Source organism: Saccopteryx leptura, chromosome 12, assembly GCF_036850995.1.
Source record: "Saccopteryx leptura isolate mSacLep1 chromosome 12, mSacLep1_pri_phased_curated, whole genome shotgun sequence".
NCBI lineage: Eukaryota > Metazoa > Chordata > Mammalia > Chiroptera > Emballonuridae > Saccopteryx > Saccopteryx leptura.
In genome coordinates this window covers 3,697,682-3,720,752 of record NC_089514.1, presented here as the reverse complement: position 1 = coordinate 3,720,752, position 23,071 = coordinate 3,697,682, and the positions used below count along the sequence as shown (strand labels likewise).

The 23,071-nt window shown below is 47.1% G+C and overlaps 1 protein-coding gene across 6 annotated transcripts in view; it reads right to left on the bottom strand.

The window, feature by feature from the left end:
* Window positions 1–2,511: 2,511 nt before the first annotated feature.
* Window positions 2,512–23,071, bottom strand: part of VSTM2A (V-set and transmembrane domain containing 2A) — a 28,659-nt gene continuing 8,099 nt past the window's right edge. For 2 of the 6 annotated variants that reach the window (XM_066354184.1, XM_066354188.1), the window contains exon 5: window positions 2,512–3,817. In XM_066354184.1, coding sequence (XP_066210281.1) covers window positions 3,666–3,817 — 152 coding nt within the window. In that variant the 3' untranslated portion in view covers window positions 2,512–3,665. The other 4 variants (XM_066354185.1, XM_066354189.1, XM_066354186.1 and 1 more) reach the window with 4 other exon arrangements.

The following is a 23,071-nucleotide window of genomic DNA, read 5'->3' as shown; positions in this document are numbered from 1 at the left end:
CCGATTTGCTTGGGCTTTCAATTTATAAAATCTTAGCGTCGGTGGTGTAGTGGTGAGCGTAGCTGCCTTCCCATTTAAATAATCCCGTCTGTATTTCAAGCAGCATTTGTCATTATTGAAAGTAGTGCAGTCTTCTGCTGAAAGTGGTCCCATGGAAGCTGCCGATCCTCCTTTTTCCTCCTCAAAACGATCAATTGTAAAACAGCATTAAAACATGGAGTTAAAATTCCCTCGTGCCTAACACACCCCGACAGCTTCCAGACAGAAGTATAACTTGACTATTTGAAAGATTCCATGGCTGTTCCCAAAGGAGTCTTGTTGACCAGTTCCACTACACACAGTCAGATGTCAGCTGTGGAGATAGAGCCTGTGTCCTAACTCAGAATAGGAGCTCTCAATGACAGCGGCACAAGGTCCGTCCTGCCCCTCTGTCCCTGGCTGGGACTTGGGCTTCCCCTCATCTGATCTCTTCTCATGCCTTCCTCCCCTTATCTGCTGGGCACTGGCCGTCTGCCTTGTCTATTAGTCAGACTCGATGGACTTCACTTTGGGAGTTCTGCCCAAGCCCAGATCCTCTCCTGCCTTGCTACTTGTCACTCGAGTTTCTCTGAAATGCCGCATCCCCAGAGCAGCCTCCCCTGACCACTTAGAGTGCCACAACCTATTCTCTCCTCTTGCTGGGTTTTCTTCTTGCAACTTGTTACTGTCATATATTTTCTTGTCTTTGAGGGTTTATTCTCTGTCTATCCCTTAGGACAGACAGCTATAGTTTCATCGATAAAACTATAAAGTTTATGACACTCCCTGAATGATAGACTTGCACTGCTAACTAACAAGAGATTCTGTAACTGAGATCATTTAAGTTGTTCGTTTAAAATGATGTGCACGTGTATTTTGTAGCTTCCGTAGTCTTAATTCTAAGATACAATCATCAGACTTTATTATTTATGACAGGTTACATTTCCTTTTGCAATTACTATTTTTATTATAGAAGCCATCACCAAGTTTTAATATTTAATATGTATTTAATATGTTATCCTTTATAGAGTATCAATACCAGGACCACTTATTCGAATGGTATCTGTGTATATTTTGTAAAATTACTTTTTAAGCTCGTTAAAATTTGTTCTAAAGATTCAACAAACATCAGCCCCTATCTGTTATTCCATGCTGTCTATGAGGAATATAAAGCGGCTTAAAAATATATGTTTTCTTTGCCAAATATATATACACATACTATTTCCCTAAACATGTTTGGTTTCCAAGAATTTTAAGGCAAACTAGTTCAAAATGATAATAGTTCCTTGCAGGTGCTCAAAAGCACCTAAGCATTCTTCTCTTAGGTAAGCAAATCACAATCTAATCCGTTTCAGAATCAACGAATGTGAAGGACCATTGATGTACACCAGCAATTTTCGACCTTGTTCATCTCATGGCACACATAAACCAATTACTAAAATTCTGAGGCACACCAAAAAAATGTGTCATATATATATTTTTTTGCTTATCTGACCAAAAGAATAAGCATAATTTTGATTCATCCACTCTGGACAGCTATTGTTATATTGGCTGTTGTCATTTTTTTTATTTGTCAATTTTAAAGGAAAAGAAGTCAGTGCCCCTGACTAAATAATCAGGTATTGCATGTTTTAAGAACTCTTGCAGCACACCTGTTGAAAATCACTGATGTGCGTATATACATGCATATAGTTTCGGTGGGTTCATGGACTTCACCAACTTACTTACTAACTCAGATTAAGACCTTTGGTTTTAGGTGATGATGATGATGATATATATATATATATATATATATATATATATATATATATGCACACACACACACATATATTCATTTTAGAAAGGAATGAGAGGGAGAGAGAGAGAGAGAGAGAGAAAAGGAGAGGAGGAGCAGGAAGCATCAACTCCCATATATGCCTTGACCAGGAGAGCCCAGGGTTTTGAACCGGCGACCTCAGCATTCCAGGTTGACGCTTGATCCACTGCGCCACCACAGGTCATGCTGACGATATATTTTTTTGAATCCTGTGTAATCCTCAAGTGTTCTCATTTGCACTGTGGCATTTCTAAGCACTTTGTAAGTCTTTTCGAAAGAACCAACTGAGTTGACTTGAATTCACGTAAGCAATTTCAACTTTTTATGATGTCCTCTCTTGGAAAAACAGTAGCACATAACCTTGGAAATCAAGGTCGAGAAAGTCAGAGAATTTATTTTTCAATATTTTATTTGTTTCTGTTGTCCTGGTTGCGTACAAAGTAGTAGTCCCAGAGGGATGTGATCTAAGGTGAAAATGACTAGACGATGACCTTCATTTGTTATAGCTTCTATTCCAATACTTAAGGGTCTGCATTCACTTCTGAGTATGAAGAAACCGTGCCATGTCCCCCACCCACCCAAAGAAACCAGCGAGTCAGACTCTTGGGTGGCATAGTGACAAAGACGTCTTGTTTCAGACACTGACGCAATGAGTCTAGTGAGAGTTTGTCCCAAGCTAGCACATGTCCTTTATTACAAGCGAGCATGGTAAACAATATTGATACAGATACAGATCTATCTTGCTTTAGACTTAACCAGTCTCATGGCCTGAACTTTGGATAAAAATAAATTACATGGTGGGTGTGTCCAGCCTGACTGAATTTGAATCAGTATACTCATTTACGCCTGAATGTCTTTAACCTTTAAAACCCAGGTAGACTTCATAAATAATATTTCTTACCATCATTTTATGCATTTTTAAATATTTAAACTTTGGAAGAAAATAAATTTCTAAGTTAATAAAATAGTGCAATCAAATCCTTTTATTTTTCTCATGAGACTGAAATAATAAACCAGACGAACGAAAATTAAGAAAAAAAAAAAAGGCCAATAAGAGATTTAGCATAAAACATTAATTCTCAGAAAATAATGTCAAGAACATTATGAAAATATGCACATTGCCTGTGATTGAATTGCAGAAAAATCGATGCATTTACCTTTGAAAAGCAGAGGTATTCATTGCCTTCCAGCTTCAGGTTAAAACCTTCGTCCGGGAGCTGATGGTCTTCTGGGTTTGTTAGGAAAAGGAAACGGAAGGATCTCTCTGGAAGGGAAACTTCGGTCATTTTAATCTCAACCCGTATCTACCATAGTGGACGTGGAACACACGAACAGTTCTGCCTGCCACGCTTTGCCACAGTCGAGAACCGGTTCTGAATAAAATAGTCCGAATTACCATAGGGCCACGACTAAGCATGGGACCTTTACAATGATGACCTGTTTACAACGAGGGAAGACCAAGCCCGTGAGCTGCTTCCACCAGAAACTGGCTGTCATCTTTTTTGTACATTCTGTTTCGCCAACAACCAAATTTTCATGTTTAACTAGGAGACACGAAGGTGTAATTAGAAGCAAATAACAGGATGACAGAGCTACATACAAGAATTCATAAAGGTCCAAAGAAGCACACCTTCAGCCACAGAAGGAAGCGGTCTTCCACGAACTCAGGGACTCATGGCGACCCCTTTTTCTTCTCCACGTTCCCCTCCCGGGTGAATTTTCTAGGAGTGGCATAGCTTTCTGACAACAGGAATGACGATGACGATATGGGGGAAAGTGGTCAAAACCAGAGAGCGTTGTACATTCTTTAGGGTCAAGAGACCCTCGAACCTCAATTAAACACCGTATGTAAAGAAACATAGCAAATCCCAACAAGCATACACGCAACAAAAGTCATTCGTTTGTCAGAGACCGATACAATTTTTGAATACGCATTTCCAGAAGGAAGCAGAGGCCAGCGGAGACGGCCCGTGGCCATCAAACCTGTGGAAGTGAAACAAGGCATTATAAAATTCACACCATCTGTGAGCCAGAAGTGAGCAGCAAGTGCTTTATCAAAACAAGTTGGCCGACGACCCGACATATAGATACCTATATGTATATATTTGTATAGAATGATAAAAATCAGCTTGCATGAAGGTCAGAGTCTATCTATTTTGAAGTTATATCACACATACTATAAGCAAATTTACAGAATTTGTCAGGTTTGCATATACAGGAAGTGCAAAAGGAATTAAAATACATGGCAAGATAGAACACTCAAAATGTATTTATATAAACCTCCCAGGATTGACAGGGATTGGCCGTAATCAGCACTCGCCACCATTGAACAGGAACTATAAATCAAGAGAAAGGAGAAAAAAATAATCCAAGGGAAAAAAGGGAAAATTCAAAAAAAGAAATCTTCCTTTTGTTATTTCATATTTAAAATAACGTTCTCCTTGTAGGTGTGGATTAATTTTTGTTCTTTGCCCCCAAAACGGGAGTTCTTGTTTGATGATCGTTTGTGGTCTGTAGTCTTTTGATCTCTGTTTGCTTTTTGCAGATAACGGGTCCTTTCTGTAGGAAATCAGTGGTATCCGTAGTAATTATTTACTATTCCGACGAAGTTCCGGCCGACCCCTGAGCGGTCAGTGAGGCGATGCTTTGCGTAGCCAGAAGGAAAGGAAAGGAAAAAAAAAACAAACAAAAAGATCTTGCTATTAGAAAATGTCCTATCATGGTCACACTATAATTCTCTTGAAATGAAAGATCAGTGATCTGCCCGAGAAAATATTATGAACAAAAAAGCGTGTGATAGCTTCTTCGTTTACGCTTCCGGAAGCAGGCGCTCCTTTGTGGCGGGGAATTAGACTACAGTGAGTGCGGAGTGGTGCTTGGAGTTTAGGGTCAACTTTGCTGTCCGCTCCGTAGATTTTACAGGCGATTTGCTCTTTGCTTTAAGAAGAGAAAGTGATATTGGAAAAAAGTCAGCACTTTAGATTAAAGCAAAGCACCCTTCACAAAGCCACAAACAAGAAGCAGGACAGAAAGTCCATGGCTTGTAGCTATCGTGGCACCTGCGGAAGAAGTTATAAGATATTCGCTCATCTTGAGGATTTCCAACGCTCCTTATTAGGTTGTTTTAAACACATACATATATATATAGAGATAGATAGATATTTAATTAGCTCGCCAGCTTGGCTCTGGTGCTCATGAATGTCTTGGCATGCACTGCAAATAACAACACATACAAAGTATTTCAGTCCCAGGAAATTGGTGGGGGTTCGTCTGTTTTCAAACAATGCCATTCCGCAGCGGGGTTGGGGGTGGGGGTGACCCGGAGAGGAAGGAATCCAGACTCCTTACCCTCCAGTCATTCTGTGAGGGTCATTCCCTACGGTCATGGGGCTGTTCCTACATTGGTACCTAACAGCGCAACCTGCTTTCCTGCTGCTTAAGCCTACAAACCCTGGGAGAGCCACCCTGCTGGGACCCGCTGCTCTGGTGGGCGGGGCACGAGCTCTGGGATGGGTGCCTTTGGGCTTTGTCTCTTAGAGGAAGAACTTTCTCAGTCTTTACCCTGGGCATCTGAGGAACAGTCAGTGCTATCAGGAATTTGACAGTTTTTGAAAGGGCCTCGAGACTATGGAAGGGAGAGAATTCAATCATGCTTTTACGATTCTTTCTTAATATATTTTAATCTGTTCGACATCTAGTTACAAATGGTGTATCAAATACCTATATTAGCAAGAAAGCAAGAATGTAATCGGGCCCAAAGCATTATTTTCTTTTCTTTTTTATAATTGGAAAAGATTAAAAGGGTTTGAAGGGGGTAAGCGTAGATAGATTCAACCTTTTGAATATTTCAGCTCAATCAGGTTCAGGTCCACACCGGTCAAGAAAACAATTGAAAACATGGACTGTCAAAAAGTCACTGGAGCAGAATTGTTTGGGGCTTGGTTCTCGCGTGGCGGCCAGCAGCCCCACGGGGCTGCTTTTCCTGTGAGGTTACTTTAGTGCGGCTATTGGCGCCCCTCTGTCTGGTGGGTGAGCTGTATATTCAACACAAGATGTCCTCACAGGAACCTAGTGGCTGAAGACCCAGAGGGGGTGACGGGTGACAAGATTCAAAAACGGGAAATGGAGGGGACAGTCCCCAGGCAGCTCTAAGACCAGAGATCAGGCAAGGAAAATACATCTGATCTATGCAGAACTACTGGGGTGAGGGCTTCCCCAAGTGGAATACGTTTCCTTGTTACCCTTGGAGGACAGATTCTTTGATAGGGATTCATTTTTGTGAAAAAAAAAAAAAAAGAATGATTGCACGGTTCTTTAAATAAATAGTCAGTGGCATAAATGTTCAAAAACGCTAAGCCCGATAAAACTGGGTAAAACGGCCACTCTTCGGAAGAGATGTTTTGTGAAACCCTGCTTCCCTTTTTAACATGGGCACTGCAGAGGGCTCAAACCTGCTGAAATTGTGTATCAACCTTCCCCTTTGTAGGGTAAACGACCCGTCAGAGGAAACGCCTGGCGGATCATTTCATTCCTGCAGGGTTGGAGGGGCACGGCTGCTTCACGTGGCCCCAACATTTCCTACCATCCGAGGTCCAGCATGTGCAAGTTAAAACAGAATTTACACGAGCAGTACAACTGCAGAGAAATCTAACGACACGCTCAAAAGGGTATTTTAAGGCCACTCGGACGTCAAGTGCCCTTTCTTAGCCAATCTGCCATCGTGACAGCGCCCTTCCCTCACCACACAATTCACCCGCACTCTCGGCGCACGCACTTCCTGGCGTATTTTTAATTAGGTGACATTTATTTCTGTCAGACCAATAACAGTGCTTTTATTTCCTGGCACAGCCAATTCTAAAGCGAGTCCCTGATGGTTCTCCCTCCTAGATCTATCTTATGTATGCCTTGAACGAAGAGATATGTCCTTGATCTTCTGTAACCCCCCCAACGACTTAGCAAGTGCCATCTGAGAATCTACAATGCTCTCGTCTGTCCCCGGGGACGTGGAACAAATACTCCCCGAGAGTCAAGTTCGTTCCAAGGTACGCTGTTCTGAATACAACATCATTTGCTATTCCGAGTAGAAACGTTCTTTCTTTATAGACGAGCGGCGGTCTAGTCTACAGACAGTTACACATTTCTTTTCGCAGGAAGCAGACTTCGTCTGCCCTTCCTGCCCTGGGCTCATGGGCACAGACAGAAACGTGTTAGGTCTGTGAATAGATGAGAGCGAGGATCGCAGTCAGGAAGTCTCGGGTTCTAACCGTTGCTCCGGCCTCTCACTTCTAAGATCCCAACGAAGCTACTGATTTCTTTCATGTTTTCTAAAATGAGCATCATAACGACTCAGGTATTTTCCCATATTAGAATCAGACATTGTGTTAGAATAGGATCACCTATCTTGCTATTTTTTTTCCCCTCCTTTCTTTAGATTGGCTCTATGCTCGGGCCAACCGGGATAATCTCTTACACCAGGGGTCCCCAAACTTTTTACACAGGGGGCCAGTTCACTGTCCCTCAGACCGTTGGAGGGCCGGACTATAAAAAAAACTATGAACAAATCCCTATGCACACTGCACATATCTTATTTTAAAGTAAAAAAACAAAACGGGAACAAATACAATATTTAAAATAAAAAAACAAGTAAATTTAAATCAAGAAACTGACCAGTATTTCAATGGGAACTATGGGCCTGCTTTTGGCTAATGAGATGGTCAATGTGCTCCTCTCACTGACCACCAATGAAAGAGGTGCCCCTTCCGGAAATGCAGCGGGGGCCGGATAAATGGCCTCAGGGGGCCGCATGTGGCCCGCGGGCCGTAGTTTGGGGACCCCTGTCTTACACCTTGATACGACCAGGCATTGAAGCAACTCTCACCCTCAGATGGCCTGCTGTCAACCGTGTCTGTTCCCAGCACCTCCTGGTCACCTCTCTTGCCTCTGCAGGCCAGCAGGATTTCGGCGGGGCCTTCCCCCTCTGGCTGCGGCATGGCTCGCACTGACCTGGCATTCCTTATGTCCATAGCCTGTCTCACAGATTGCTCTACACGCTCATGAAAGGCAAGGGCTGAAATTTGAACAATTGTTTTTCGTGACTCCTGATGCCTAAGACAACGCTGTAAGAGGTTTGAAACTTTTCCCTCCGACACAAAACACCGTGCGAGGAAGAAGGGGAGGTGCTGCTATCCAAATGGGGTGAGGAACGGGTGGGGGGGGGGGGGAGGGCGCGCAGCGAGATGAGGAGCCCCGGATAGAAAGACCCTGGAGGTCTCTCTCCAGTTTAGAAGGCCGTTTCTAGCTTCCTTCGTCTTCTGTGTAATCAAGAGGCCTGTCGTCTGTTCGTATGCTGGAAGATTTCCACAGAGCTCCTCTCGCAAGGGAGCTCCCCTGTGCTCCTTGTAAGACGGGAGGAGCTGTGCTCCTTGTAAGACGGGAGGGGGGGGGGCTCTCCCTACGTGGCCGGCGGGAAGGTCTAGGAAGTCTTCTTCCAAGTCCCAGGAGCATGGAAACTCAGCTTCCCGGTCTCAGCCCCTCTCGTCACACCGCCTTCCCCGAGATGTGGCCCACAAGCCTTTCCCAAGAGGGGGTCGGTGGCAAACGAGAGTTTGGCCCAGGAAAACTATGATAAACAAAATGTCTGCCATTTTTTATCTTTATGATAATGACTGTTTCAGAGAGTAATAGAAAATTCCATCTAAGCCCCCCCCCCCCCCCAAAATATAAACAATGACAACTCGGTGGATGTCACTGTGGCATCCTTAGCCATCAGGTAGAGGCGGCGGTTTGCAGCTACACCACCGTTAGCATGATGGTCATGGTCACGAACAGCTAAATCTCCCAGCTCCCTGCTTCACTGAGCTCAGCACAGCGTCCCCGACAGGGACGTCTGCCCCGTGCCTCTCACCTGTCTGCCCGGTGGGAGAACCCAGCTCCCTTCTGCACCTCCCTCTGCAGACGGTGCCGCCCGGACCACCACGCCTTCTTCCTGGATCTACCATCACGGGGCAGGGACGTGGTGGGCCCGCTGCGTCAGGCTGCCCCCGGCCCTCTGGGTGCTCACCGCCGTCTCCAAAGCGAGGAAAGTGGGAGGGGTGTCTGCTGTGTGTCCGGGAAGGGGCAGGAGGCCCCCTGCAGACATCGCGTGAGTTCCTCCGCACCGACCGCCACCCCGCAGATCAGGACCCCGCCGATCTGCAGCTTGGGGCCAACATCGCGTGAGTTCCTCCGCACCAGCAGCTTGGGGCCAACATCCCGTGAGTTCCTCCGCACCGCCCGCCACCCCACAGATCAGGAACGTGCCGACCGGCAGCTTGGGGCCAACATCCCGTGAGTTCCTCCGCACCGCCCGCCACCCCGCAGATCAGGAACGTGCCGACCAGCGGCTTGGGGCCAACATCGCGTGAGTTCCTCCGCACCACCCGCCACCCCGCAGATCAGGAACGTAGGAACGTGCTGATCGGCAGCTTGGGGCCAACATCGCGTGAGTTCCTCCGCACCACCCGCCACCCCCCAGATCAGGGACGTAGGAACGTGCTGATCGGCAGCTTGGGGCCAACATCGCGTGAGTTCCTCCGCACCAGCCGCCACCCCACAGATCAGGAACGTGCAGATCAGCAGCTTGGGGCCACGCCCCCTACAGGCCGTAAGGCAAAGGCACGGAAACAGCCACAGAGAAGCGGTGGGAGCAGCAGGGATGCAGACAAGCTCTTTTCTGGAACTGCCTGGGGCGGCCAACCTGGCCCCGTTTGTCTCCACATCTGTTAAACCAGGATATGGAGCTATTATTTAAATGTCCACTAATCTTTGCAGAGAAAATGTGCCAGCTGTAACATGCTTTAGAGAAAAGAAAAATATTTGCTATAAAAACTTCTTTTCTCCAGCTCTGAGCTGATAAAAACACTGACTATGAAAACACCAGCCTCCCAGTTTACCTAAACACGAACAATAAATAAAGCGGGTTTTGCTCCATAGAGACCACCGAATGTCTTATGATACCTTAATATGCTGAACTTTTCGTATTATATAGCCTTTCAGAACTTAAAGTTTCCTCCAAGTTCATTTAAATAGTTGGGCGAGAGATGGTTTCCTCATTCTTCTTACGGGTCTTCTTCTTTTCTAAGAACTTCTCTTTCCCCAAGCTTTTGATTCAGATTTGAAAGACGGGGATCAAAAGTTTAAGGTGATTGTTCAAAGTGCCACCTTAAGTTAGTGACAGGGAGAGACAGAACGACACAAACCCTTGGTCCCCGGGAAAGATCATCAAGAGAGGAGTTGAGTATTGAATTCAAAGGACTAAGTGAGCATCGGGACATAGAGAGTTGATTCCATCTCAGGTTGACCAGCTCTTTAAATACATCCACTTTCTCCGGGTGGTGAACCCGTGATGGATTACTTTCTTATATCAGCACAACATGTAGTTGGTTTGGATAAGATATGAGAACAGTCTGGGTCAGAGTATCCATCTGCAGAGAGGTATTGTCCTTCATATGCTTTCTCTTCTTTTTTTCTTTCTTTCTTTCTTTTTCTTCTTCTTCTTTCTTCTTCTTCTTCTTCTTCTTCTTCTTCTTCTTCTTCTTCTTCTTCTTCTTCTTCTTCTTCTTCTTCTTCCTCCTCCTCCTCCTCCTCCTCCTCCTCCTCCTCCTCCTCCTCTTCTTCTTTTTGTCTGAGTATCTGGCAGAATCAAAAGAAGTAAGAAAAGAGGAAGACGACAATTTCTCTCCTGCGAGGGCTCCGACTCCAGAACCTTTATTTTGTAAAAGTGAATATTAGAGATACCTATACAAACAAACCTAAAAGAATGGAAAAGCCTCCGATAACAAAAGGAACCACAGTCCAGGGATCTTATTTCTGTCTGTGAAGAGGCCCAGCTCATAGAGAATGGCGTGTCCAGCTCCGGGGACAGGCCCGCCTTTGACATGCTGCCCCTTCATCACCGATGCCAGCTTTCAGAACGAGATAGAAGCTGTAGGAGGAAATCCGAGCTGGCTCTTCATGCAACTTTTATTCTAGCTTGCACAGACTGAGTCATTATTTAAGGGGGAAAGTCGAACAATAGGATGATTCTAGCCTATAATTTTTTGAAAAGAATACCTTTTTTATTAGAGTTCTTATGGGTCCAGGGCCAATTTCTTCCAGAAATCTCCTATTTATAAAAAAAAAAAAGAGCTTCAATTTGAGCCGGAACGTAAACTGCTTATTTGCTTGAGCCCCGGAATGGCGGCAGTCACTGTTTAAGCGTCCTGTCCTGCATGACCTGGGTCAGCAAAGGCACACCTCTCTGCTCCTGAGGAGGTCTCTTCCTGTGGGTCAGGGAGAGACGGACAGTTGCCGACGTCCACAGGCTCTACATGACCAGGCACACGGGGATGCCCCATTCACCTCAGCATGTTCCACACTCTCTGGCTTACGAGTACCTGTAAGGACTTTCAAGGTTTCCGCTTTCCTCGGGGCCTCAGAAAGGGACCCACAGGAGTGCTTCTGTGCCCTGGCTGGTTGGCTCAGTGGCAGAGCAATAGCTGGACTTGTGGGTGTCCCGGGTTCAATTCCCAGTCAGGGCACACAGGAGAAATGACTATCTGCTTCTCCACCTCTCCCCTTCCCTCTTCTCTCTTTCTCTCTTCTCCTCCCGCAGCCAGGGCTCTATTGATTCAAGTGCATTGGCCCCGGGCACCGTGGAGCCTCCACCCACCTCAGGTGCTAAAAATGGGTTGGTTGTGAGCATGGCCTCAGATGGGGGTTGCTGGGTGGATCCTGGTGGGGGCGCATGTGGGAATCTGTTTCTCTATCTCCCCTCCTTTCACTTGGAAAAAGAAGGAAAAAATAAAAAGAAGCACTTATGCCTCCAGCTTGCAAAATCTGCAGTGCATCTTTTTTTTGTTTGTTTTTTTTTTTCATTTTTCTGAAGCTGGAAACAGGGAGAGATAGTCAGACAGACTCCTGCATGCGCCCGACCAGGATCCACCCAGCACGCCCACCAGGGGCGACGCTCTGCCCACCAGGGGGCGATGCTCTGCCCCTCCTGGGTGTCGCCATGTTGCATCCAGAGCCACTCTAGTGCCTGAGGCAGAGGCCACAGAGCCAACCCCAGCGCCCGGGCCATCTTTGCTCCAATGGAGCCTTGGCTGCGGGAGGGGAAGAGAGAGACAGAGAGGAAAGCGCGGCGGAGGGGTGGAGAAGCAAATGGGCGCCTCTCCTGTGTGCCCTGGCCGGGAATCGAACCGGGTCCTCCGCAAGCTAGGCCGACGCTCTACCGCTGAGCCAACCGGCCAGGGCTACAGTGCATCTTAAGACAGCACATTTCACTGTAATTTGCTCATCCAGGTACGAACTGCTCTGGATGCAGACAGGACGATGAGGATGAAGAAGAGGATGAGGATGAGGATGAGAGTAGCTAACACTTCCTGAGCACGTATTATTTCTGTACCCCTGACTGTGATCTGTGAGGTTGCTATTGTACTTGGGGGTTTTGCTGAGGGGGGGGGGGCATACAACGTGCTCGAGCTCCCTCAGCTGGGCGCTGATGGAGCTGACGTCCAACACCAGTTCTGCTGGACTCGACCGACCCGTCGGCGTCCTCATTTCCACGGGCGGTCTGCACACCCGGACACCTTCCCTCCTCAGTGACGCCTGTTAGACCCGGGTGGGAACGCTGGGATGACGAGGAAGGGACAACCTATCAATCCGTGGAAAAACAAGTGAAATATTTCCAAACGGCGCAGTTTTCATCCCACCGTGTACTTAATAACTGCTTCATGCATAAGTCAGAATAACTGATTCTCAGCATCACACTGACAGGTGTATAAATAAATGTTGCAGAAGCGCCGGACACTGTCTGCTCACGGAGCTTAAATCTGTCTCCGGCGTGTATGTTTTCACTATTCATCAGCAAACTCCATATTCGTGACACAAAGGTAGATGTTCATGCGCACCTTGTTGGAAAGGTCGCGAATTTCGTATTCGGGATCGCACAGACCTGTGCCTTGGCTGCACGTGGCTGGGAAGTGCTGGATTTCTCTACGGGCGTAAATAAGTACATCCACCCGGGGAGTAGACTGGGGGGGAACTGTGAGGACAACTGGGACCAGTGCAGGTGCTGTGCTGCAGGCCCTGTGCCCGGGGTGGGGGGAGGCTGGGGTGGTTTGTCCCGAGTGAGGACAGCTAGGGCTATTGATGACTGAGCAAAGAGGCGAGAGAAACGAGAGTGCCTGTGTGAGCAGTCCCTCCCTGCTGGGCCACCCACACTCTCCGCATGTTGTCATCGATCCCACCTCCAGCCTCACCCCGGGAACATGACTCAGCAGAGATGGAAACACGTCTGGTAAGCGAGAGCAATGGCAACCGAAACACTCCGAGTCAAGACGTAGAAGTGAGAGAAGGAAAGAAATGTCGCTGTGTGTATGATTTCATTTTTCACGCATCTCCTTTTATAAATTGGAAAAGGGAAAGCTCTCACCAGGTTTTAAAAATACCGAGTTTGCCCAAGTTAAAAGAATTAACTTCAGCCTGACCAGGCAGTGGCGCAGTGGATAGAGCATCGAATTGGGACGTGGAGGACCCAGGTTTGAAACTCCCAGGTTGCTGGCTTGAGCATGGCCTCATCTGGTTTGAGCACGGGCTCACCAGCTTGAGCCCAAGGTCGTTAGCTTGAGCAACGGGTCACTCGGTCTGCTGTAGCCCTCCGGCCAAGGCACATATGGGAAAGCAATCAATGAACAACTAAGGTGCCACAACGAAGAATTGATGCTTCTCATCTCTCTCCCTTCCTGTCTGTCTCTATCTGTCCCTCTCTCTGTCTCTGTCACACACACATACAAATTAACTTTAATTGTTCAGCAGTATTTGTTGTTTTTGTTTTTTTTTTTGGAAGAAAAGCTTACCTAGGACCTAATGCCATAAGATATAGAAAAGCATCAATGTTAAAACTTCAGAAAACACTTATTTTTACATAAGTGACATTTCTTAAGACTTTATCCATATATTTTTCCAAGTTTGAGCCAATAATTTTACTCTTTTCCTTAATATAACTATTTCAAAGTTACCTGGATTAGAATGTTTAATAAATTATCTTTATAACAGAAATTTTCTTAGCTATCAGACTTAAGCAACTGATAGAGTTGAAGGTGTCTTTTTTTAAAAATCCATATCCTATGCATCAAGGCATGCGAACAAAACTATATAGTTGCAAGGGATTAATTTTCAAACTTTCTAGATATAATTTGTTATGAAATAGAATTTCAACTAAATGAATATTGTCGCCATGATTATGGAATGAAGGATAGTCCAAATGCTATATATATTTTTTGACTCCTGCATGCGCCCGACCGGGATCCACCCGGCATGCCCACCAGGGGGCGATGCTCTGCCCATCTGGGACGTCTCTCTGTTGCAACCAGAGCCATTCTAGTGCCTGAGGCAGAGGCCATGGAGCCATTCTCAGCGCCTGGGCCAACTTTGCTCCAATGGAGCCTCGGCTGCGGGAAGGGAAGAGAGAGACAGAAAGGAAGGAGAGGGGGAGGAGTGGAGAAGCAGATGGGCGCTTCTCCTGTGTGCCCTGGTCAGGAATCGAACCCGGGACTCCTGCATGCCAGGCCGACACTCTACCACTGAGCCAACGGGCCAGGGCCTCCAAATGCTATTTTTGAATAGTCTTTCTCTCTCTCTCCATTAGCACACATATGGGCTGCAGTTGCTTTCTTAAAGGTTGAGCAAATTACATAAAAAAAAAAAAATCATGTGTCTCCTTAGCAGTGGTTTTATCCTCGTAAGTGCTTTGCCAAAACATCATCTTCAATCCTAAACCATTAGTTTAACTCTCATTATGTGCTAAGCACAGTGCTAGGTACTTCTGTAACACCAGAAGTATCGAGATACAATTCACATGTTTCTTTTCCTCACCCTTCATTAGCTTGTTACTTGGACTGCTCAGAGTTCACTGGACCTCACCATTTGGCAGATGTCAGAAAGAATCGTGTCTCCTGAGTTTGCACGGAACATTCGCAGGACCGTTACATTTTTCTTTGAAAACCTTTATATTATTTTCAGATCTTTGGAAGTAAGATAAATCTTTATATTCTAAAGCTCCCCCCACCCCCCTATTTAGTGGGTGAACTCTTTATGATGCTAACAGATTTGAGAAATTTCTTTCATGGCAAATACATTTGTTTAATCAGAAAAATTAGGAATAAAATACTTTCCAAATGGCTGAAGATGTGGCTTTACCCTTTGCAACGCCCTAGCTCTTACAATTTGCTCTAATTATGACTTTAGTTTATGGTGGGTCTCTTGTATGCACGTGGCATTCTGAATTCATGCAGAAATGCTCTCTCAGACTTTTTGAAGCAGTCATAGGAAAGGAAACACAATTATCCTTGATAAATATTCCAGTGCATTGATTTTCCCTGACACTCCCAAAGACCACACCATCGCTCACCACTGAACCCAACTCTGAATCGGGGACTGACTCACTCAGACCATTGAGAGGAAGAATGACTGCAGAATGTTTTATTAATGGGCTTTATCTGTACTTGATTTATTCAATCAATAGGTTTTTATCAAGCACACCCACTTTGTTTAGAAAAACAGAAAGAATAATTTGATGGGCAGATTCTCCACTCAGATTTTAGGAAATAAGATATATTGTTCTTAATTGTCAATGCTACTAGCAATTTCTGAGTACGGCAGCTTCACAACAGCACTTTTAACGTCCATGTATGGATCTGTACATACATGCATGTGTACATACGTGTACATGTGTGTTTATGTATTTTTAGTTGGTCAGGAGCACCACAGTCACACAGCCCCATAGTTCCACTTTTTCCGTATTTATTTGTTGAATAGATATCTTTTTTTGTTAAGTTTTTTTTTTCCTTCTTATGAGCTGTCATTGCTTATTTTTAAATTTGGGAGATTTTAAATAATGTTTTTTTCCCCTTATAAGGGAAGTAATAAATTACCATTGTACAAATGTTATTAATAGAGACACAATAATCAAAGAATTGAACATCGTAACCTCTTGACTTTTGATGTACATTTTCATCATATATTTCCTCTTGTTTTTCTGTGCACATATCTCCGATTGATTTCGGGTTTTGTCTTCTACATTTTTTGTACTTTAAAGTTTTGCATTCCGTTTTTTTTTTTCACACTAAGCTTTGTATTTAGTCTTTTCTAATTCCACTAAGCATTCTTTGAAAGTACAATTCTAGAAGCTGCTTCCTGTTCATTTTATGGTTTTAACACCTTCACTAGGTAACTTTCCTACTCTGGGTCATGTGCATGTTTCCAGTTTGGGGGAGACCCCTGTGACAGGCGTCCCTGTTCCTGGCCTGGGTCTGCTTCACTGCGGGTCCCCTTGGAGTTTCCTCCCAGGGAACATCTCTTCAGGGACAAAGGACCCACCCACTCCCGACTCTGACTGATTCTTTCCTTCCCAATTTTCCTCTAGGAGGGAAGTACCACTCTACCGTCCAAGCCACGTTACACCAGAATGCCTGGGTGACTGTCACCTTGCTGACAGGTGTTGATTTCAGCAAGCTTTGCCAAGATTACACATGTCAGGTTTTTAAAAAACAACTAGGGTATTTCCTGGGAGTGTATCAAGCCCATATACTTTTGAAAACCCTGCCATGTAGTATTTACAATTCTGAGATGACTGTCCGCCCAAAAGATAGCAAGTTCATCCCAACCTGATGGGTTTTTAACGAAGTGTTCCAATGGCCTTCCTATTTATTAACTTTGAAAAAAAACTAGATATTTTATACATTTTTGTTGTTACTACTGATTATATATTTTGCCCCAAATATTTTCTGTTTGGGTATTGCTGTCACATAGAGAATTGATTTCAACATAGATCTTTATTTTGTCTCTATCAATATTACATGATTCCTTTTGAAATCTCTAAGTCATGTGGCGTGGATTACATAATCACAGCATCTGCAAAGCGGACCCTCTCTCCTTCCTAAGTATGATAGACACAGATAATTCCTGGTCTGTGGCTTCAATTTTTGGTTACATTTGTAAGTTAAGCCCATATTTTAAATTCTATATAGTAAAATATTCTTTTCATTTGCTTTTTTTTTCCTGTCACTATAAACCTTCAAAGCCTCAGGCCTCTGATTTTGTGCTCTGTTTCCTATATCTGATTTTTCTTTTCTGCTTAGCTCTTTAATCACAGTTTGCTTGGATATACGATATATCATGAATTGTGATCATAGGTTCTTTTTTCTTTTAGATTTTATTTATTCATTTTAGAGAGTGGAGAGAGAGAGAGAGAGAGAGAGAGAGAGAGAGAGAAGGGAGGAAGAGCAGGAAGCATCAACTCCCATATGAGCCTTGACCAGGCAAGGCCTGGGTTTTGAACCAGTGACCTTAGTGTTCCAGGTCGACGCTTTATCCACTGCGCCACCACAGGTCAGGCTGTGATCATAGGTTTCTTTTTGTCATTTATTAATTAAATCAATCCTGCCTTCATGATTAGATTTTTAATTCATCAGATATTAAATTGTTACATAATTTTAGAGCTCTCCAGGTTTCTTATTTTTTTTCACCTCTCTTTATGATCGCGTTCCTCAGCTATCCTCGTAGGTCACGGCTGTTTGAAACTCCACTTCCATACCTGACAGGTAAAGTGGAAGAGGACTCACCGCTGCTGAGCTGGGTCATGTGCCAGGCTGACTCTTAGGTCCCTGAGTGCTGACAGTGGCCTCAGGACAATGTGTGTTGCCACCTCAGTTTTATAAGGAAGGGCTCTGAGGTTCAGAGATCTCGTGCAATGCTCACTCAACAAACCAGTCACGGGTGACTCTCCAACTCAAATCTGTGTCTACGGGCTGCTCCAGCCTGGGGCACGTTTATCACAGGGTTCTAAACCCATTTCCTTTTTCTCTTCGTACAGATTTTTTTTTTTTTTGTATTTTTCTGAAGTTGGAAATGGGGAGGCAGTCAGACAGACTCCCGCATGTGCCCAACCGGGATCCACCCGGCATGCCCACCAGGGGGCGATGCTCTGCCCATCTGGGGCGTCGCTCTGTTGCAACCAGAGCCATTCTAGTGCCTGAGGCGGAGGCCACAGAGCCATCCTCAGCGCCCGGGCCAACTTTTGCTCCAATGGAGCCTTGGCTGCGGGAGGGGAAGAGAGAGACAGAGAGGAAGAAGGGGGGGAGGGGTGGAGAAGCAGATGGGTGCTTCTCCTTTGTGCCCTGGCTGGGAATCGAACCCGGAACTCCTGCACACCAGGCTGACACTCTACCACTGAGCCAACCGGCCAGGGCCTTCTCTTCGTATAGATTTAACAAGATTTTCACTCGTTTGTGTTTTTAGATGAATCTATAATTTAGGTTAATGATTTAACAAATTTCAAGGGTCTCTTCTGACAGCTCGAATTGAATGGAGACATTAGCCCACTCGTGCAGTTGTGCCTTCCGACACAGGTCGCTTATTCAGGGCACGCAGTTCCAATTCTTAGAAAGCCCCTTGGAATGTTGTTATGTGTTACCGTGAGGATCTAGCCGGCTGGTGGCTAATCTGGTATGGTTATGTAGGGTGACGATTTATCAGCGAATGGCATTGTGATAGAAGAAAAAAAGAGAAAGTTCTGAAATCATAAGCAGTAAGGCAGAAACCAAGAATGAAGAAGCACCCGCCTTCCTCAGCCCGTCTCTGACACACACCCAGCGGGGCGCAGCCTCGCTGCGGCAGGGCGGGGTGTTGGGCCGCACTTCCTGCCCTCGCTTCACGGCTGATAATGGTCCCCATAGATAAGCACAGTGCACTAGTCATTGTATAAATATTAACCCAGCAAGTGGTCGCTATCACTGATGGAGGCTTGGTCAGTGCCATGCTCTCTCTGTATATAACGGCATCGCATCTTCAGAATGAGAACAGGGGGACATGGGGACAAGCACAGCCCCGAGTGACGGGGCTGAGACGTGAACAGTCCTCCTCCCTGACCGCTGTGCCCGCCGCCTCTGCTGCTGAGCGGCTGGGACAGAGGCTGAGGTCGGAGAAGCATCCTCCTGTCTACCTCTGCTCTCGGCAGCTGCGACGGGTGCCCCCGTGTGTCAGGCTATTGGTGGCGGCAGCGTTCCCTGCGGGGAGGAGCCCTCACCTTGCTGGTAGGACCTCTGTGTGTGTGTGACCTTGACCAACAGAGGGAAGTGTCTGCAGCCACTTCCCAGGGCTTTGCTCAGCTACCCACAGAGCTGCTTCTCGGACAGCTTCCTGAAAACCCTTAGAGACAGGAGCTCCGAGCGCTGGCGGACAGACGGGCCCCACGGCTCCCCTCAGGTAGCGAGCTCCTGGCCGTCACGGGCGAACCCCAGTGTGGCCCTTCGCACACTGGCGAGCCCTGCGTCCGACAGCTGGGCCTCGGTGCCGCAGACCCGGCGAGCCCTGAATTTCAATGCGTCAGGTTAACCACGGTTTGCAGGAGAACGTCGCCAGTATGGACTATTCATCTACCTAATTCCAGTTCAAACACGATCTCGAGCGGGCTCCTTGTCCTGTATTATCCCGAGCGTAGCCTCAAATCTATTTTTTTTTTCATCTTATTCATACACGCTTGCTTTACACAGCAGCCGTTTAACCGATAGCATAGCAATGATCAAATTAATTTTTCCAGGGTAAGCAGCCAAGCTGGGTCATTTAAACCAAAGTCAACATCACGGGCTGAGTTACACGCCTGGCTCTCTCCCCCCCGAGGCGGAGCCCCGCGTCCCCGACTTGCAGACCAGGAGGACGGCCCCTCGGCAGCCCCGCCGGCCTCCCAGCCCTCCCCGCCGGCGCTGACTTCTGTCTGAAGATCGTTTCTGCCGAGGCTGGCCGCCTCTGGAAGGCTGCCACAGCTACGGGGCGTGCCAGCCCAGGGCCCAGGCGCTCCCGGCTCCGAGCAGCTGTAGCAGCAGCTGCCTCTCCAGCTCAGGGTCCCGTCACTGTGGAAACGCAGCTCAGAGAACCAGCCTTCCCGCTGGAGGACCAGAGACGCCGGCAGTCTCCGCACACGTGGGAGCCTCGCTACACTGTAACCACCACGGCCGCAGTCCTGACCAGGGCCAGCCCCTGCGCGCAGGGAACACAGGACAGCCCTGCAGAGGTCCGCCTCCGCGGGACAACTGACCCTAGCAGAAGACCGGCTTCTACAGAGAAGTATTCTGTGGCATCACACACACACACACGCACACACACGCACGCACGCACACACACACGCACACACACACACGCACACACACACGCGTGCACACACGCACACACATGCACACGTGCACACACACGCACGCACACATGCACACACACATGCACACACACATGCACACACACGCACACATGCACACATGTGCACACACGCACACACATGCACACGTGCACACACACGCACACACACATGCACACACACGCGCGCGCACACATGCGCACACACACGCACACACACAAATCTCATAGTGAATGATGACAAAACCTGTTTTCTCACTGAGAAGAGCTTTTTCGAGTTAATGATTCTACCCTTTGTTGCTCCTACATACACAAAAACGCCTGTTTCTGGTTCTGGGCTCAGACGTGGATGCCGTGGGCCGGTGCTGCCGGAAGCCTGGAGCATGACTTGGTGACAAGCCCCAGTCCGGGCCAGGTCACCTGCACTACACAGTTTGGAGAAGACCACTGAGGAGTCTCGCTCAGTTTTGGAAGAGCGACAACACTTGTTTATGTAACCATAGTTAATAAGAAACAGAAGTTAAGGACGGAGAGAGCCCATCCCTCTCTCTTCTCCGGTCCTCCCCGACCCGAACGTGAGCTCCCTCTGTGGGCATGTGAAGAAACTGAGGGCCAGCTGCTAGCTCTGTGGGGAGCCCAAGCAGCTCTCTCCGGGGAGCCCAGCGACCCTGCGGGGGGCGGGGGGGCATCGCTGAGGGACTCCTGGCACCGAAAGGAGGAAAGTCCCAAGAAGCAAATGTCCCCCAGGCAGGAGGGTATCTTCAGCGTGACCACAGACACATCGCTTTGGAGAGCTGCACGGGGAAAACATACACTCTGACTGCGACCAGAGCAGAGGGCTTTGGAAAGAGGATTTGCATCAGCACACAGGGAATGACAGGTGTGCAAAGAAGAAAAGCGCACCCCCGAAGTCACAAGTTGTGAGGGAGTCCCTAACAGCAGTCAGGAAATGCCCCCTAGTAAGGATACACGCCAGAAGGAGAGACTCAGGAGAAACGGGGCTGGAAGTCAGCCCACGACAGCTAGTGCAGGGGCTGTGGAAACAGCATCATCTAACAACATCATCTAACACAGCTCGGGAATGACCTGTTCCCTGTGGTACCAGCGTGGGGACAGGCACACGGGCAGAGGCAGCTGACACAGAAGGGGAGGCGAAGAGGGCCCGGGCTGAGGGCTGAGTCCGTGTCAGGGGAACAGACAAGGTGCCATCACTCAAGGATATTTCCAAGAGCCTGGAATACAGATTCGTGGTGGCAACGACTGAAGAGGCTGTAAGAACACGTGCGAGGTCTCCCGCCAGACCTGTGATTGTGATGAGGATTTTGTTGTTGGAAAGAATTTAGGAACATCGGAGAGAGATCATTTGTTTTTTTTGGTGAAACAAATCTAAGAGAATAAATTCAGTTTTGAGGATGTGGGTTTAGGGACCCGGCCTGGACATGATGTCTCTGTGACTGACGCAAACTACCCTACCACCGAGCGCCTGTGCCAACACGTGGCTATGATTGCCTCTTGGGACTCTGGGTGTCGACCCGTGCAGGTGGCAGAGCCACCTGGGGACCGCTCACGGTGCAGGGAAGGAGCCACTGAGGCCGATAAGAAAGGCCAGCGGGCCGGGGGCTTCCCTGGGTAAGGTCAGCGAGAGCTAGGTGCACCGCTGAAATGGTGGCAGGCGTCTTAGGAGGCCACAGCGGAAGCAGCCAGTCCTCTTAAAAGCCAGGTCTGGAATGAGCATAGCGTGACTCGCATGGGATGACCTCTTCAGGTCTGATTGTCACGGTGGTCCCGGGCCAGCCCAGGAAGGCGGCTGCGGGGTGAGGTGGGGAGGAGAGGCCATGTGTCCTCTCGATGGGCGGAGTGTCACCGCACGGTGCAGCCACCTCTGCTCTGCCACTGTGCCTACAGGACGTCTCTGTGGAGGAATATTAGGGGGCAGTAGTGAACCCCAGACTGGCTCTCCCGGAAGATATCAGAATGGGAAACGTGAAAGAACGGAGAGTGAACAGCTGAGTGGATAAATAAAGCATGGGCATCGCAATCCGTTTCATTTCACTATGACCTGGAAACTCATAAAGCAAAATTATGAATCAGGATGTGGGGAGTACAGTGAATAGAATACAGAAATCTCCATCCTAGGTTCTGTGTTTTATCTAATAGCTGTGCAAGCCCAGAGACTTACACACGGATAGAATGGGTGGGCGCCCCCCCCCCCAGCTTCTGAACCAGAAGTTAGAGAATGTTGTTAAGTTCAGAGAAAATATCTTCCAGTATTCACTGGTAGGAAAAAAAATTGAACTTAAAAATCCTGACCTACTTCCGATTGGGCTCTGCGATAAGCAGGTAACGTTTGGTGAGCACGGCTTCTCACGCGTCTCAGCGCCGTGAGTCAGCACGCCTTCCCTCTGTTGCAGAAACAGCCGTGGGGAACCTGGTGGCGGGCGCTGGGCGCCGAGGGAGGTTTTCACTAGAAAACCGCCAGATGATCTCCAGAGTTGACCATCCAGCTCCAAACGCCACACTAAAAAGAAAACTAGATAGAAGGTGACAGAGGACAATCTGACTTTGGGTGATGGGTATGCAACATAAGTGAACGACAAGATAACCTGGACTTGTTATCTTTGAATATATGTATCCTGATTTTTTGATGTCGCCCCATTAAAAATAAAATTATTAAAAAAAAAAATGAAACGGCTACCTGTAGAGTATATTCTAGAATCCAAAGTAAATAGTTTAGAATGAGAACATTGTGTTCTGTGCTTAAGAGTCCTCCATTGGAATAGGTAATAAAGTGTTCGATTTTATTCCACAACGTGGATTTCTGATGTGTAGCTTGGAATATTCTGTGTGGGCTAATCACTTCCCTTCCATGGTTTGAAGTTTTCTTTAATTAGGGCGTCTGTTGTCTGCGGAGGCTACTCTGGGATTCTGCACAGAATGTCTAGCTTCTTCTTTCAGAAGCGTGAAAGGGAGGGGGCGGTGCCTCCAAAGACTTTCAATCTTTATCAAATGAGGGCTGCAAACATGATCACCGAT